The sequence below is a fragment of the Erythranthe guttata genome, chromosome 9 (genome assembly GCF_056151865.1).
Source record: "Erythranthe guttata isolate IM_541 chromosome 9, IM_541, whole genome shotgun sequence".
Taxonomy (NCBI): domain Eukaryota; kingdom Viridiplantae; phylum Streptophyta; class Magnoliopsida; order Lamiales; family Phrymaceae; genus Erythranthe; species Erythranthe guttata.
In genome coordinates this window covers 10,874,524-10,890,201 of record NC_142541.1, presented here as the reverse complement: position 1 = coordinate 10,890,201, position 15,678 = coordinate 10,874,524, and the positions used below count along the sequence as shown (strand labels likewise).

Here is a 15,678-nt window from a genome sequence, read left to right as displayed (position 1 = left end):
CAAATATGCAGCCAACATGCACGTCCACACGCTTCAAATTGCACTAAAATGTAGAGGAAACATAAAATGAAGTCATGGGTAAAATCGAAAACAACGAAAAGTAAATATAGTTTTCTAATTTATTTTTAAAAGCACACACGCAAAAAATATACGGAAGTTTCTAAGAACAAATGTTACAATTTTCGCAAAAAAATAAAATAAAATAAAAAACAATGTGAATCATAATTATACTAGAAATGTAAATCAACCGAACCACAGACCTCGTTCACCCTCTTCTTCTTTTATATCTCCGTCGTCTGGAGCCTTCGCCTGTCGAGATACCTCTATATCTGGTACCTCGTATTCTAGTTGTCTTTCTGCATAATACATTAAACAGTCTTTAGTTAGTATTTTATTATAGAAAAATTAAATATTGCCAATAATATGATATAATAATTTATTATTTTGACTATTTTAGTCAAACAAAGTATTTACGTAAATTGCTTTTGAAAATATAAGAAAGACCACCTAGTAATAGTAATATGTATATAGAAAAAGTATATGATCGTGTGTGTATATATATATATATATATATATATATATATATATATATATATATATATATATATATATATATATATATATATATATATATATATATAGATATATGGGGATAACTGCACAAATATTTTTCAAACATATATAGTCTAATAAAAAGCTTTATATAGATTTGTAAAATCTAACCCATGTTCTATACTTCAGTAACGAGAACATTTCAAAATCCAATTTGTTCAAAAGAAAACTAAAATATTTCAAAATCAAAAATTTAAATGTGATTGAAATATTAAAAAAATTAATAGAATGATGATTGCGCAAACAAATATAGTTCAGTAGAAAACTATATATAGAGGTTTGGGCTCTATAAGGATTTGGGCGTTGCTCATATTTTACGAGAGATGCTTACTTATAAACCTGATCATATGAGAGCGCCCCAAGAAGTACGTACTTGGTACTACGATCATTGGAGGAACAATACCTGATCCCGAGGATGCTCCAGAATCGTTTCGATGCTCGTTCGAGAACTACGATCTTTAGCTTTGGCACGCTCATCCATAATGGTATATAGGGCCGGGTTCTTAATAATGAAGAAGTGCAATAACAAAACCATATTTGATAGAACATATAGGAAACTCATGATCCAAAGAGTGATATATATCTATATATATATTCAAAAGCACATCAAAACCATGTATATAGAACATGAAAATATTTTCATAAATGTTTTAATAAAATCCAACAAATAACATATATACTGTTAAATTTCATACAAAAAAAAATAGTTAAATCAGGCAAATTATATTAGTTCAAAATATATATATATATAATAGAGAGATTGTGAATGAATTAATTACCTCGAATCAGTGCAATAAACCCTAACATAACTGCCTTGTTGAATGTTCAACGTCTCCCTCATGGAAATGATGTTGGGTACATGAGAAACCACTTGCACCGCCATCCTATGCCCATCCTCATCGCGTATATCCTCTGTAATAGGGAATACGCTCTCGCTCCCCGTCACTACATCGTACATAAGGAAATTAGTCCGCCAATCATGCATCAGTATCTTATTATTTTCCACATACATTATCGGTCGGTATGCTCCCCTCGACCAAACCCTCCCACTATTCTCGAGCATCGTGGTCAAAGTCTCGATATGGTAAAGTTTCTTCCAATTAGTCGTTTGTCCTGTACCGTGGGCCCCACCATTGTGATCAACCACCGTCTTACTAGCCGACCACAACTCCACGTGGCTATCGTCGGGAGAAACGAACGACACGCAGAGAGTATCGTCCAACACTCCCAAACTAACCGTTTTGAGAACCGGACCCTCGAATTCGGGTAGGTCCACGACCCGGAAGAGGGTTAGGTCGAAATCGAAGGCGCAAATCGAGGGCTCGTTTTTGTACCGCCAGTACATAGTGCCGTCGTCCACGTACATCAAGTCGTAAATCATTCTCGAGAAATCGAGCTGCGGTGCCACACCGGCGCGCCTCCATGACCTGGCACCCAGGGCGAGAAGCTCTGGGTACCAGGTCATGGAGAAGTCGTTCTGGTCGGCCAACCCGATGGTCATTTTCAAGAGCTCGAAAGTGTTGGTGCGGCGGCTGAACCCGAGGCCTACGAAAATTGAAGCCACCTCTCGGTAGCTTTTCCTCCCACGCGCGTTGGTGTTGGCCAAGATGTACTCGCCGGTGATAGGGTTGGAGATGACCACGTCACCTCCACCGCGGCGAGTGGCCCAACAAGTCAAACCCTTACAGGAGGTGACGAGAGGATTGACGCCCTGAAGGAAAGTGCGGCGGCCGCGGGCCATATCCGGAAACTCGATCCGGGTGCTGAGGTTTCGGGTCCGGGGTTCGAAATCGGATGCGGTCCGGCCCTCGTAGAGGTGGAGGACCCGGTTCGATTTGGAGCCCAACGGGTTGCTGAAAACCACCAAAGGGCGGGCCGATGAGAGAGAGTGGTGTTTCTTGAAGAATCTTTTGTTGTCTAAGATGGATAGCCATGGTGTGTTGACGGCCATGCAGCAGAACACGGTTTTTCCGGGGACACGTGTCAGGATCTCCTCTAGAATGTGGTATGGAATGGAATCCAGTTCCGTTGGTTCCTCCGGCGGCGGCGCCGCCGCCACATGTTGCTGGTCGTCTTCGTCCATTAGATCTGCTCCGGCGGCGGCGGCGCCATTTGTGGTGGTTTGGAATTCAAGAGTTTTCATCAAGGTGGGTTTTGTTGGCCGGAAAGTAGAGCGGTTACAGTGAGGATGGAGATCAAAAAGCTACGGCGAGAGAGAAAAGAAAAATGCTGATATGTGTTTTGGTTTGTCTGAATAATAGTAAAATGAAAACACTATACAGAGAGAATGTTTGTAATAATGAGGCAAAAATCTCCCAAATATGAGGTGGTCAATTAATTTTCCTGGTTGCCCTTTTTGGTATTTGTACACGTGGCACCTTCAAGTAGTGAAAATAATTTGACTTTGGATGAGTAGACATTTTCTTTTCACAAAACAATTTATGTTTGATTTTTGACTAAATTATTATAATATATATTTTAGAAAGAAAGTTATTATGAAGAAAAAGGCCTACGATAATTGGTTACCTCGTCATTTCTGACAAATCCGCATTAATTGTTAATTGCCACCTTTTAGATTTTCTAAATCAAATGACTATAAAGTCTATAATCCTAGATTTAAAATTTAGAAAATGTCATTAAATATTTTTTCCATATTATTGCAATTAAATGAAATACAAAAATACTAGTTAAACTCGCGAGATACCGCGAAATATGTCGCGAGACGGTACGTTCCCAATCAAAATGATACAACTCATAATATGTATCGGCTATGCATAAATACCGTTAAATATCGCGAGATATTGTATCGTATCGTCATATCACGATACGATACGATATTTACGATATTAATCATAATATTAAAAAAAATTAAAAAAATTAAAAAAATTAAAAAATAAAAGAAAAAAGAAGCAAACGAAATATTCACATTATCAGGACCTAAAAACGAATTTCAATATTATAGAGGAAAACGATACGTCGATATTTTCCGATTCGATAACCATTATATAAAACACTTAATTTTGCATACATAATCATGAGAGCTGGTATTAATGTATCTAGGGGTGGAAATCTGATGAAAATATATCGGAAAGGGTTTTTTTCAGAAAATTTCCAATTTATTTCGGACGTAAAAAATGAGTTCCGTTCCAAAAAAATCATAATGCAAAAATTCACCCGGATTTCGAAATATTTTGAAATCGGCAGAATTTCGAAAATTACATTAGTTTAAAATTTCTTGTTTCAAATTCGAATATAATGAAATTTTCACGATATTTTTCTATCTTTCTTCGGAATTTTGTAGGAAAATACAAGAAAATCCAAAACAGAGATCAACATATCGCAAAAGGTAAAAACACTAGGAACAACAAATTTGAAACATAGATTTTCTTATAAGAAAAATGCAACATAAATTTTCTGTTACCAATTAATCTTTTCTAAGGTTTTAATTTACTTGATCCTTCGATATTTATATTTTTCATATAAAATATAACATAAGTTATATTATGGTATTACAAAGTATACCATAAAACTATATTATATATTTCGAAAAATCATAGAAATATTCGGACCTTAAATCAGACAAAAAGAGGAATTTCTGGTAATTTTTATATACCGTTCCGATTCCGTTCTAAATAAATTCGAAAAATCGGAAATCGAAACTACAGAAATCAGAATGTAAAATACATTTTTAAATTTATATATATTCTTATTGAAATTGGCGGATTTCGAGAATTTCATTTCGATGTCCAGCCCTAAATGTCTACCGGGCTAATATACAGCACAGAATAAACCCTATTTGGTCGAGATATAAAAATTATGAAAAGGACAGTTTTGTTGAATATTTGTGTCGGTCTCTTTTTATGTATGTAGAACATTCTATTTTATTTAAATAATATTTTCATAAACTCCTTTAATTTTACTCTCATTTCTAACTTCATCTTATAAACTCAATGATTTTTTTTTACATCCATAGTCCATACGCTCTTAACAATTTACGTTGAAAGTAAAACCTATCATATTTAATTTTGAACTCCATATTAAAAACATCTTATAAGTTATACAAATTTGTAAAATCTTTTGTAAAGTCTAGCTAAACGCACAATGTTACTCAACCAAGTCTTTTCAGTCCCGCAAGGGATGGCCTAACGGTTGGAGCAATTGAATTTGAGTCAATTAACTCAAGTTCGAATCTCCCTCTCAACGGTCACCAGGTCAAATTTGTCACACATGATTAGCCTAGTGTGGTTTACGACTCTAATATGATTTGCAATTTATTATACGAGAATGTAGATTTACCCAATGCACGCGCGCGCGCGCGCGCACACACACACACACACACACACACACACACACACACATATATATATATAAATATATATATATATATATATATATATATATATATATATATATATATATATATATATATATATATATATATATATATATATATATATATATATATATATATACATATCGTCGCAATAATGCATAATTTAAATTCAAATTCTAAAAAATGAGTAAATATTATTGCGACGATTCTAAATTACATCGCCGAAATCATCGCAAACTTTAAAACAAAAAGTTCCCCCAAGAAAAGGCGACAAATCGCTCATATACGTCGCAATGTTGGGACGTTATTGTAAATATTCGTCGCAAGAGGAAAAAAATATTTTTTATTTTTTTAGTTAATAATAATTCCGACGATAGTTAAGAAACGACTCAAGGTGATTGGAAAATTGGCGAGTTTTATATATTATTGCGTCGCAATGGTTTTCCATTAAAAATTTCTAAATTTTTTTTGCGACGTAAATAGTGCAATGGATTGAACGTCGCAATATAATCGATTTTTTTTCACAATTTTTCTGTTGCGACGTTTAATTAGGTAAAGTCGCTATTTTATTTCCATAAATTTGTCCTTGCGACAAAAATATAGGAAAACGTCGCAAGGAAATTTTCTGCCCTGTGACTAATAAATAAAAACGTCGCGAAACCAAATTAAAACCCTTTTTCACACCCTAATTTCAGAACACTTTTCATCCACCGTCTCTTCCCAAAATCGCAGCTGCAACCACAACCCTCCTCCGCCGAAGCAAATCATTCCACGGTCGCCGTCGCTGTCGCGGCTGACGGCATAAGCCCCTGTGCAGCCAAAGTCAACGAGATAGCCACCGCCAAAATCCCTCTATCTCAGCTTCTCCTTCATCTTTCACACCGCCGCCGCCGCCGCTTCAATATTCTCCACAGAAATCCACCTCCACCGTGCCGACGACATCACCGATTACTAAGGCCGAGCCACCACCGAAGTCCTTCTTCTCCCGCTCCTCCTCCCTGTCTCACACCGCCGCTACCGCTGCCGCTCCCACTGCCGCTCCCGTCGTCGCCGCTGCCACTGCCGCTCCCGCCGTCGCCGCTGCCACTGCCGCCACCGCTGCTGCTGCCCCTGCCACCACTGTACTCCGCCGTCCTTCGATTTACTCCGCCGTCTATATTGTTGTCGAATTTGTAGAGGGTAAGTTAAATTATTTTATGTATGTAAAATCTTTGTTAAATTATTTTTAATTAATTATGCTTTCAAGTATTTGAAAAATTATAAGATAACTGAGTTAATTAGGCCGTTCTTAGGGCCATGTTAGCCTGAAATGGGCTAATTCTGAGTTAATTTAGAATTTTATTTATTAATTGTTGATGATGATGATACTAAGCAGTGATCACAGTTTTAATGGGAATGGTAAATATAATAGTAAATCCATAACAGTGATCACAGTTTTCAATCTCTCTCTAAACCCATAACAGTTTCAAATACTCTTTATATGCTAACAATATTTTATTACCTTCATCAGGCCAAGTGTAAGTAAGATGTGGGCATTTACCACACATAATTTCAAACATTCAGATTAATCATTTTCCTATATTTTTAACTGTGTTAAATATATTAAAAATTTAATTAATTTCAGTAATTAATAGTTAATACGGTGTCAATTAAATAATTTAAAAATTGGGTCCCATAAGATACCAAACTTACACTTGAAAGAGATCACAATATTATTTTCAAAATATTTTTTCCTACTATATATATACTCCGAAATTAAATTATTCCGAGAGAGACGAATATATAAATTTAACTCTCTCATTACCTTATATGTTCCTCAGTTGCGTATATTTTCTAAATAAAAATGCCGAAAGATAGGAGTTGGGTTTTTGCTAGATGATCATCGATTTGACGCATTTCAAAATGGTTGTTTAGAATTTCTCAACTTTGCTTTCGATAAGGCGGCCATTGATGACAAAATAAGGTGTCCATGTAGAGACTGCAAATGTCGAAAAGTCGGGGATCGCGAATTCGTTCATGGGCATTTACTTTGGAGGGGCTGGGATAAATCCTATGGCAAAGGACAATGGGTAATGCATTTGGAGTCTGATGAAGAGTACCGTCGGGATCTTTGCGAAGTAAACGAAGAAGAAGCTAGTGAAGTAGGGGGGTTTGGTGTTGTACATGTGAATAAAGACGATGACATGAGTGCCGATATTAATCCCACCATGGATGAATTATTGCAAGCATGTCTCAATCCTGCTCAACATGACCTAGGTGAAGAGTCCAGCTCAGAAAGTGATGATCTCCGCAAACTCATTGAAGAGTGGTGTATCCCCTTATATGAAGGTTGCACAGATAATTCTAAACTTTCCTTCATGATGGACTTTTATAAAATCAAATCTCGGGGTAAAATGAACGATAAGACATTTTCAGAAACCCTCCAACTTATGAAAAAGATTCCTTCCCTAAATATTCCCGATTCTTTCTATGAAGTTAAGAAGCTTATCGGGAAGTTGGGATGCGGTTATGTCAAAATTGATGCATGTGAGAATGATTATATGTTGTCCTGGAAGAATGACAAAGACTTGGACAAATGCAAAGTTTGTAATGCTTCAAGATGGAAGAGTCCCACATAAAATGAACCAAGTTGTTCAACCTCTCATCGCAAAAGAGTTCCTAAGAAAGTCCTCCGACACTTCCCGTTAATTCCTAGACTCAGACGTTTGTTCATATGCGAGAAAACATCAATTCATATGAGATGGCATGTTGAGTCCCGGTGTAACGATGGTTGTTTAAGGCACCCTGCCGATTATGATGGGTGGAAATAATTTGATAAGAAGCATGATTCATTTGCTTCAGACCCCGAAATGTAAGGCTCGGCTTGGCTACAGATGGATTCAATCCATTTGGATCATTAAGTAGTAAGTATAGCACGTTGCCGGTTATTCTAATGACTTACAACTTACCACCAAATATGTGCATGCAACGTTATTTTATGATGATGTCTTTGCTTATTTCTGGTTCTAAAGGACCGAAAAATGGCATCGATGTTTATTTGCAGCCACTGATAGATGAGCTGAAAGAGTTGTGGGTTACTGGAATTAGAACCTTTGATGCATCCACCAAGCAATACTTCAATATGCGAGCGGCCATTTTATGGACTATCAATGATTTTCCAGCATTTGGTAACTTATCAGGGTGGAGCACAAGTGGCTATCTTGCTTGCCCGAGTTGTGGTGAAAATACAGTATCTGAGCGGCTGTAAAAATCGAACAAACAGTGTTTTATGGGCCACTGTCGTTTTCCCGAGGAAGGGGCACCACCTCCACCTTCGGGCGACGAGGTTTTATCACAGGCAGATGGAATCAATGTTATATTTGGGGCAGGTCAAGAAGTTCATAAAGATTCTCAATGGCGGAAGAGAAGTATTTTCTTTGAATTGCCTTATTGGAAGGATAATCTGATACGTCACAATTTGGATGTCATGCACATCGAGAAAAATATTGGTGAGTTGTTACTTAAGTGGTTGTTAAATATTCTTAACGTACAAAAGCGATGGTTTCGACAATGCCAAAGAGGATATCGAAAAAATAAAAAAGCCACCGTTGGGAAAATTTGGTCCACGATTTTCCAATTTAGTTCCAAAATTGGGGAAATATCATAAGATGTATGCTCAATCTAAGAAAGTTGTGTGTGATGTTATAGCAAGCATTAAGGTCCCTAATGGTTATGCATCAAATATAGCCGTTGTGTTAATGAAGATAAAATAGGGTAGTTGAAGAGTCATGACTATCATGTTTTAATGCAACAATTGCTTCCCTTAGCGGTTCGCAATGTGGGGTTACCGACAAAGATGGCTTCCGCCATTATCCGATTGTGTAATTTTTTTCGAGGATTATGTTCCAAAACTAGCAAGTTTGATGACTTCCAAAGCTGTACTCTGATATTGTAAAAATACTATGCGACTTGGAGAAGTTTTTCCCTCCGGCTTTCTTTGTTGTTATGATGCATTTGCCGGTTCATCTTGCTCATGACGTTATGGTTGCCGGACTAGTGCATTATCGATGGATGTATCCGACAGAGAGGTAATTATTTTTTTTTTAAATAATGTCAAATTTGCAATAATTTAAATTAATAACATTGTGTTTATCGAATAATTTTTGTAACTTCAGATATTTGGGTCACTTAAAGTCGTTTGTTCGAAACAAAAAACGCTCCGAGGGTTCAATTGTTGAATGCTACGTAACTGAAGAATGGTTAAATTTTTGCTCGTTATACATGGAAACATACTCCCCGAATGTTGGTGATGATGAGAAATGTACATTTTCAATATTCTCCGAAGTGGTAAATGATAATGAAGTACGACCTAAATATAGGTTTCTCAGTTATGATGAAATGGAAAAGGCACACAATTATTGTCTTTTCAACTGTGACGAAATTCAACCGTACATTGAGTAAGTTTTTTTTATTGTTGGAAATTTTTTAATTTATTTTTATAACTCAGTGGCCTATTTATAACAAAAAACATATACTTTCTAGGGAGCATCTTGAGACTATTCAAAAGTTGCAAGACAAAGAATTTCGCCATTGGTTCCAATCCTATGTAAGTATACTTTGTATTAGATTGAATACATTGTTTTAGACTGCATAATTTACTTTTTGAGATAATAACTTGTTGATGGTAATTAACCAAACATGTTCATGGCAAAATTGGACTAGATGAAAATATCATAGCCTTAGCTCAGTCTCCTAGTTTTAGAGTGAAAACTTTTAAGAGATTTGATGTGCAAGGGTTCGCTTTTCGCACTAAAACGTTGGAAGAGTCTAATTCTACTCAAAACAGTGTTGTTTTTGTCAACGCGAAGACGACTAACTTTGCAAGTGCTAAGGATAAATCTCCGAGAGAAGAAGATTTAGGTTACTATGGAGTAATCAAGGATATCATTGAACTTTCGTTTGACCTAGATACCAAGAAAATAGTTCTCTTCGAGTGTGATTGGGCTAATAATCGCACAAACAAGACAGACAATCTAGGTTTTACACTAGTTAATTTAACCAGGCCAGATGCCAAAGCAAGTCCTTTTGTTATGCCATCACAAGTATTGCAAGCATTCTACGTCAAGGATCCACGTGATAAGCCATGGGTGGTCCCTATTGTAACTAAACCAAGGGACAATTTTGCTTTAAAACCAGATGATCCTAGTGCTGAACTTGAACAAGAGTGTTATGAGATACTCCAATAAATAGTGGCGTAGATACTATAGATGTTATTGATGGGTTTTTATTTTATTTTATTTATGCATGTTTAATTAATTTTGAATTTAATTAATTTATATGCATATTTAATTACTGTGGAGTTTATTTCCTTTTTAATATATATTTATGCATGTTTAATTAATTTTGAATTTAATTCATTTATATGCATATTTAATTAATGTAGATCTTATTTCCTTTTTAATTTATATTTATGCATGTTTAATTAATGTAGATATTATTTCGGAGAAAGGTAAGGGCAGGGCTACGGTTATGGAGTTTGATGATAAGGGTATTCCGGTTGAGCCCGGGAGGACAGAATTGGTAAATGATCTTGCTAAACAGGTTACACATTGTAACACCTTAATCCGTGTATTTCATGGCCCACACACAAAAAGGATGAACGCGTGGATGAATTTTGGGCACGGTTCAAGGTAAATGGTATTAAAATTCTCGTATAACAATCGACAAAATTATTGTTTCAAATTACCTAATGTTATTTTTATTTTTTTTAGGATAAATATAATCTTCCCGATAATGATGCTACAAAGAAGTGGTTCACCAAGACTGCAAATGCTCGTTGGAAGGACACACACACACACGTTATAAAATGGCATGTTTAATCCAGTTCTTTGGTTTGTGTTTGTGAAAATACATAAGATTGTAAATAACAAGACAAATAGAGAAAGAGAAAATGCAAAGAACAACAATCCGTAGAGAGAAAATTGTGGAATTCGTGGGGAGGGAGTGTTTCTCAATTATATAGATGGTAACCACCGAGAAGTTACGAATGAGTTACAGGTGGAAGTTATGTAGAGGTTACATCGCCACTAACACCATATAATAGATAGGGGAAGTTAATAAACTAGTGGGAAGTAGAAAACCATCAAGTGAGTATGTTAAGAAGCCACACATTCCATACTATTTACAACACTCCCCCTTGGGTTCCTATTAAACCACTATTGTGTTTTTTGTGTTGCCTCGTTAAAACCTTCCGAGTCTTAAAACCTATTGGGAAAAAACAACCTCGGTTAGGGAAAGGGTACAAGCACAATCTTTTCAATCAACATATGTTGCCTCATTAAAACCTTGTCGAGTAACGAAAACCCTGTGGGTAAAACAAACCTCGCACGAAGGAAAAAGAGTACAACAGGACACCCCGGGTATCCTCTATAAAGATGGATTGCAAGAATCAAGGTCAAGATTGACGAGAATTCATCGTGCCAACAATCAAGCAAGAATATTCAAAATAAATTGATAAAGATTTGTAACTGATGCAGATGTGTAGCTAGAATTATTGTATTACCGTAAGTATCTAGATAGGCTTATATATATAAGTCATACTCTAGTATACCAATCATGCATGGGAAAATTATTTCATTATATTTGAACAATTCTTATTCTTTTATATGGTATCAAGAGAGCCAAACTTTGACGAGCTAACGATCTAAGTTCCAAATACGTCTTCCTCTTCCGGTCAAACTCCAAACTTTACCCTCAACCCCCATTCTTCCTCTGCCACGGAAAAAAAACTCATTGCCTTCAATATTAGTGCCCAAATAAACGAGAAATTAACTCCCTCCACCTTCCCGCAATGGCGTGCTCAATTCGAAGCAGTCTTCATTGGCTACGATTTAATTGACTATGTCGAAGGCACTTTTTTGTGCCCCTCATCCACTGGTGCCGCCGCCAATCTGCTCCACAAGAACCACTGGTTTCGTTTCGTCAGGATAAACTTATCCTAAGTGATGTTCTAGCTTCGACCTCCCCGTCAATTGCACCACTCATTTTTATGGCAAAAACCTCTCACGAAGCTTGGAAAAATCTAAAAACCTTGTATGCTAGCCGATCCCGAACTCGTCTATGCAATTAAAGAGGAACTCACCTTAACCCAACGTGGAAATTGACCGGTCACAGAATATCTCCACGATGTGAAGGCCTTGGCTGATGAAATCGCGATTATCGATCATCCCATGTATCAAAGATGGAAATTTAACCCTCTATGTGTTGAATGGGTTATGATCTGATTTTCGGGAGATAGCTGCACCAATTCGAGCACGGGAAATCTCAATGGTGTTTGAAGAGCTACACGAGCTCTTGGTTGGTCACAAATCTTATCTTCGACGTTTAGAGACTGCTACTCAGCAAGTGGTGATGACAGCAAAGTGCACGTCTAAGAGGAAATCTTTCTCCGGAGATGACTTCTCCAAGAGGTCTCATAAAATGAACGTGAATCACCGCAGTCATAGCCACAGCTCAGCCTGCCAATCAAATGGCTACCAACGTGATCTACGACATGCTAATAATGGATTTAGCAAAACCAGCAACAACCATAAACATTACAATCCTGGCTGCGAATTTTGTGAACAAATGGGATATACTGCAAAGTCTTGTCCCCGAATTCATCAAATGGATTTAAAGCTAATTGCACAACTACTTCCAATGGAAAAGACAAATCATGGCTTTTGGACTCGACGGCGTCTCATAATATAACAGGTGATCTTGCCAATCTATCCATTCACTCTGAATATGATGGTACTGATGAAGTAATTCTTGGAGATGGTTCATGTTTGCCTGTCTCACGTATTAGTTCTTCGAGTTTAAACTCACCTAAACGCACCTTTATCTTAAATGATACCCATTGTGTTCCAAATCTTTCAAAAAAATTAATTTATATTCACCAAAAAACTAAACAAAATAATGTTTTCATTAAATTACATCCGTTTCATTTCCTTGTGAAGGACAAGACTACGGAGGCGATTCTACTTCGATGAACATGTGAAGAAGGGGTTTACATTTTTCCGGGTTCAATGGTGTCTCCTTCCTCCAAAATGGTTGCTAATGTGCATGAACGGACCTCAATTGACGGGTGGCACAAGCGTTTCGGGAATCCATCTATTGTCCATCATCTAGTTAAAAAAATTCCCTTCCTATCACTCAAGAAAAAAATGTCTCTCACTTGTGTAGTTTATGTTCCATAAATAAAACACACAAACAACCTTTTCGTTCCAATAGTCTTCAAAGTCATGCACTTCTTGAACTTATTTACACTGATATTTGGGGACCGACACATTATACTGGCATTGAAGGGTCAAGGTATTATTTTATTTTGGTTGACCATTTCACAAAATACATGTGGTTCTATCCGATGACTACTAAATCTCGGGTAGCCACAATTTTTTCTCACTTTAAAAAAATTGTCGAAACTCGTTTTCAAACCAAAATAAAAAACATGTACTCTGATAATGGTGGTGAATTTATTGCCCTAAAATCATTTTTATTGGCCAGTGGCTTTGGTTACTATACTACCGCTCTGCATACCCTGCAACAAAATGGTGTTTCCGAACGTTATCACCGTCATATAGTTGAAACGGGTCTCAATCTTCTCCATGATGCTTCCTTACATTTTTCCTATTGGCCTCATGCTTTTGAAACCGCATGCTACCTAATTAATAGGCAATCCACTCCTCTTCTTCAAAATATATCTCCCTTAGAAGCTCTTTTTGGTACACAACCAAATTATCTCAAATTGAGAAAATTTGGTTGTCTTTGTTACCCACTCACTCGACCATACAACACTCATAAAATGCAGCCCAAATCCTTCCCATGCGTGTTCATTGGGTATTCTCAAGTTCAAAGTGCCTATAAATGTCTTCATCTCCAAACTAATAAAGTGTACATTTCCAGGCATGCAATATTTGATGAACCATACAATCCCACCTTGTTCCGTGATTCAAATACCCACACACCTAAATCTCCAAATAATTCTTTATTTTTTGACACTCTAGTCACGCGTGTGCCCTTTGTGCTCCAAATAATTCTTTATTTTTAGTAATAGGAACAATCAAAACCAATTATTGTTCACATATTCTCTTCCGAGAAATTGTTCACTTAGACGATTATCCTATATTTTTTCAATATATTTCAAGTCATAATTAAAGAGAACTTCTCAGCCTAACTGAGTTTATGTTCCTGGTCTGGAACTAATTGCTTCGGGAAATTGAAGTCCTTCTAGAACTTTCATATAAATACTTGTATTGAGATCCCCGTAAGATACTTGTTGACCACGCATTTAATAACATTTATCATGAGGGAGCATACCTATTTAAAATCAATCTCAGGTTGCTGAGGAAATCCTTGAACTATGAGATGAGTCTTCGAGCTCCCAATCTCATTTTCTCATAAATCATTGTACTATGAGATGAGTATTCTGGCTCGCAATCTCGTTCGAGCTATGAGATGAGTTTTCTGGCTCCCAATCTCGTTAAAGCTATGAGATTAATCTTTTCGTTCCCAATCTCCTTTCTTTCCTTAAGCTATGAGATGAATCTAGTCTCGTTTGAGCTATGAGATGAATCTTCTCGTTCCCAATCTCATTTCACTCATTGAGTTATGAGATGAGTCTCCTGGCTCTCAATCTCGTTTGAGTTATGAGATGAGTCTCCTGGCTCTCAATCTCGTTTGAGCTATGAGATGAATCTTCTGGTTCTCAATCTCATTTCATTCACTGAGCTATGAGATGAGTCTCCTGGCTCCCAATCCCATTTAAGCTATGAGATGAATCTTCTGGTTCCCAATCTCATTTCATTAATTGAGCTATGAGATGAGTCTCCTGGCTCCCAATCTCGTTTGAGCTATGAGATGAATCTTCTGGTTCCCAATCTCATTTCATTCCTTGAGCTATGAGATGAGCTTAATGTTAGGATAGTAGACTAAAAGTCTCGCTTTTAGCTACATAATTTTATTATTGAATTAATAAAATAGTTTATTATCATTTTATGAGAATCTGCACTAGGGTATTCAATGCATTTAGTTGATTGTTTGTCAATTAATTAAAAGCATAAGTCTAGTATTCTAATAGTATTCGAGATGGTGTGCTACGGCGCACATAAAGATCATTTCGAAAGTTCGTTTAGAATAAAAAAGATAAACGTTCACAATCTAGATGGAAATGGACTAACCATTAGTAAAATATTGTAGCACAATATTTAAGTGATTGGTCTTGATCACAGTAAACAGAGAATAAATTTTGTAGTTATTGTTTTGACTTATTGTGCTAGCACACCCGGCATGTGTTGAACCGGACAAAGTGAAAAAATTGTTTCATCACTGTTCATAAATGAAACTGTATTATTTCTAGTTGACAGTCAATTACTTACTCTCTTAATCCCTATATAATTAACGTACACATTTAATTGATGATCTCTACTTTGATGTCACAATGGGAGAGATTCCTATATTGATTCAAATGCCCCCCCGGTGCGTTGGGTAGAGACATTAAGAATTAATAGGTGGAAATTAATCATCGAAAAGAATCCACATCTCTGAAATATGGGATTGATAATAACCCTTGAGTAACTTATAAGATTTGTTTATGCCAAGTCCTGGCCAGGTGGATTTCGTATCCGGCATACTCAAATAAGTTAAACGGGTAAGATTCATGAAAAGAAACCATTTAATTTATTTAGCAGTGAATAAATTATTTGGTGGCTATAAGA

At 36.5% G+C, this 15,678-nt stretch overlaps 1 protein-coding gene across 1 annotated transcript; it reads right to left on the bottom strand.

The window, feature by feature from the left end:
- Window positions 1-247: 247 nt before the first annotated feature.
- Window positions 248-2,873, bottom strand: LOC148768069 (putative F-box protein At3g23260). Its single transcript, XM_088823541.1, has 2 exons — window positions 1,392-2,873; window positions 248-356 (listed from the first exon to the last, which is right to left on the bottom strand). The coding sequence occupies exons 1-2, from the start codon at window positions 2,753-2,755 to the stop codon at window positions 266-268; spliced, it is 1,455 nt and encodes a 484-aa protein (XP_088679667.1). The 5' UTR covers window positions 2,756-2,873; the 3' UTR covers window positions 248-265.
- Window positions 2,874-15,678: the final 12,805 nt, after the last annotated feature.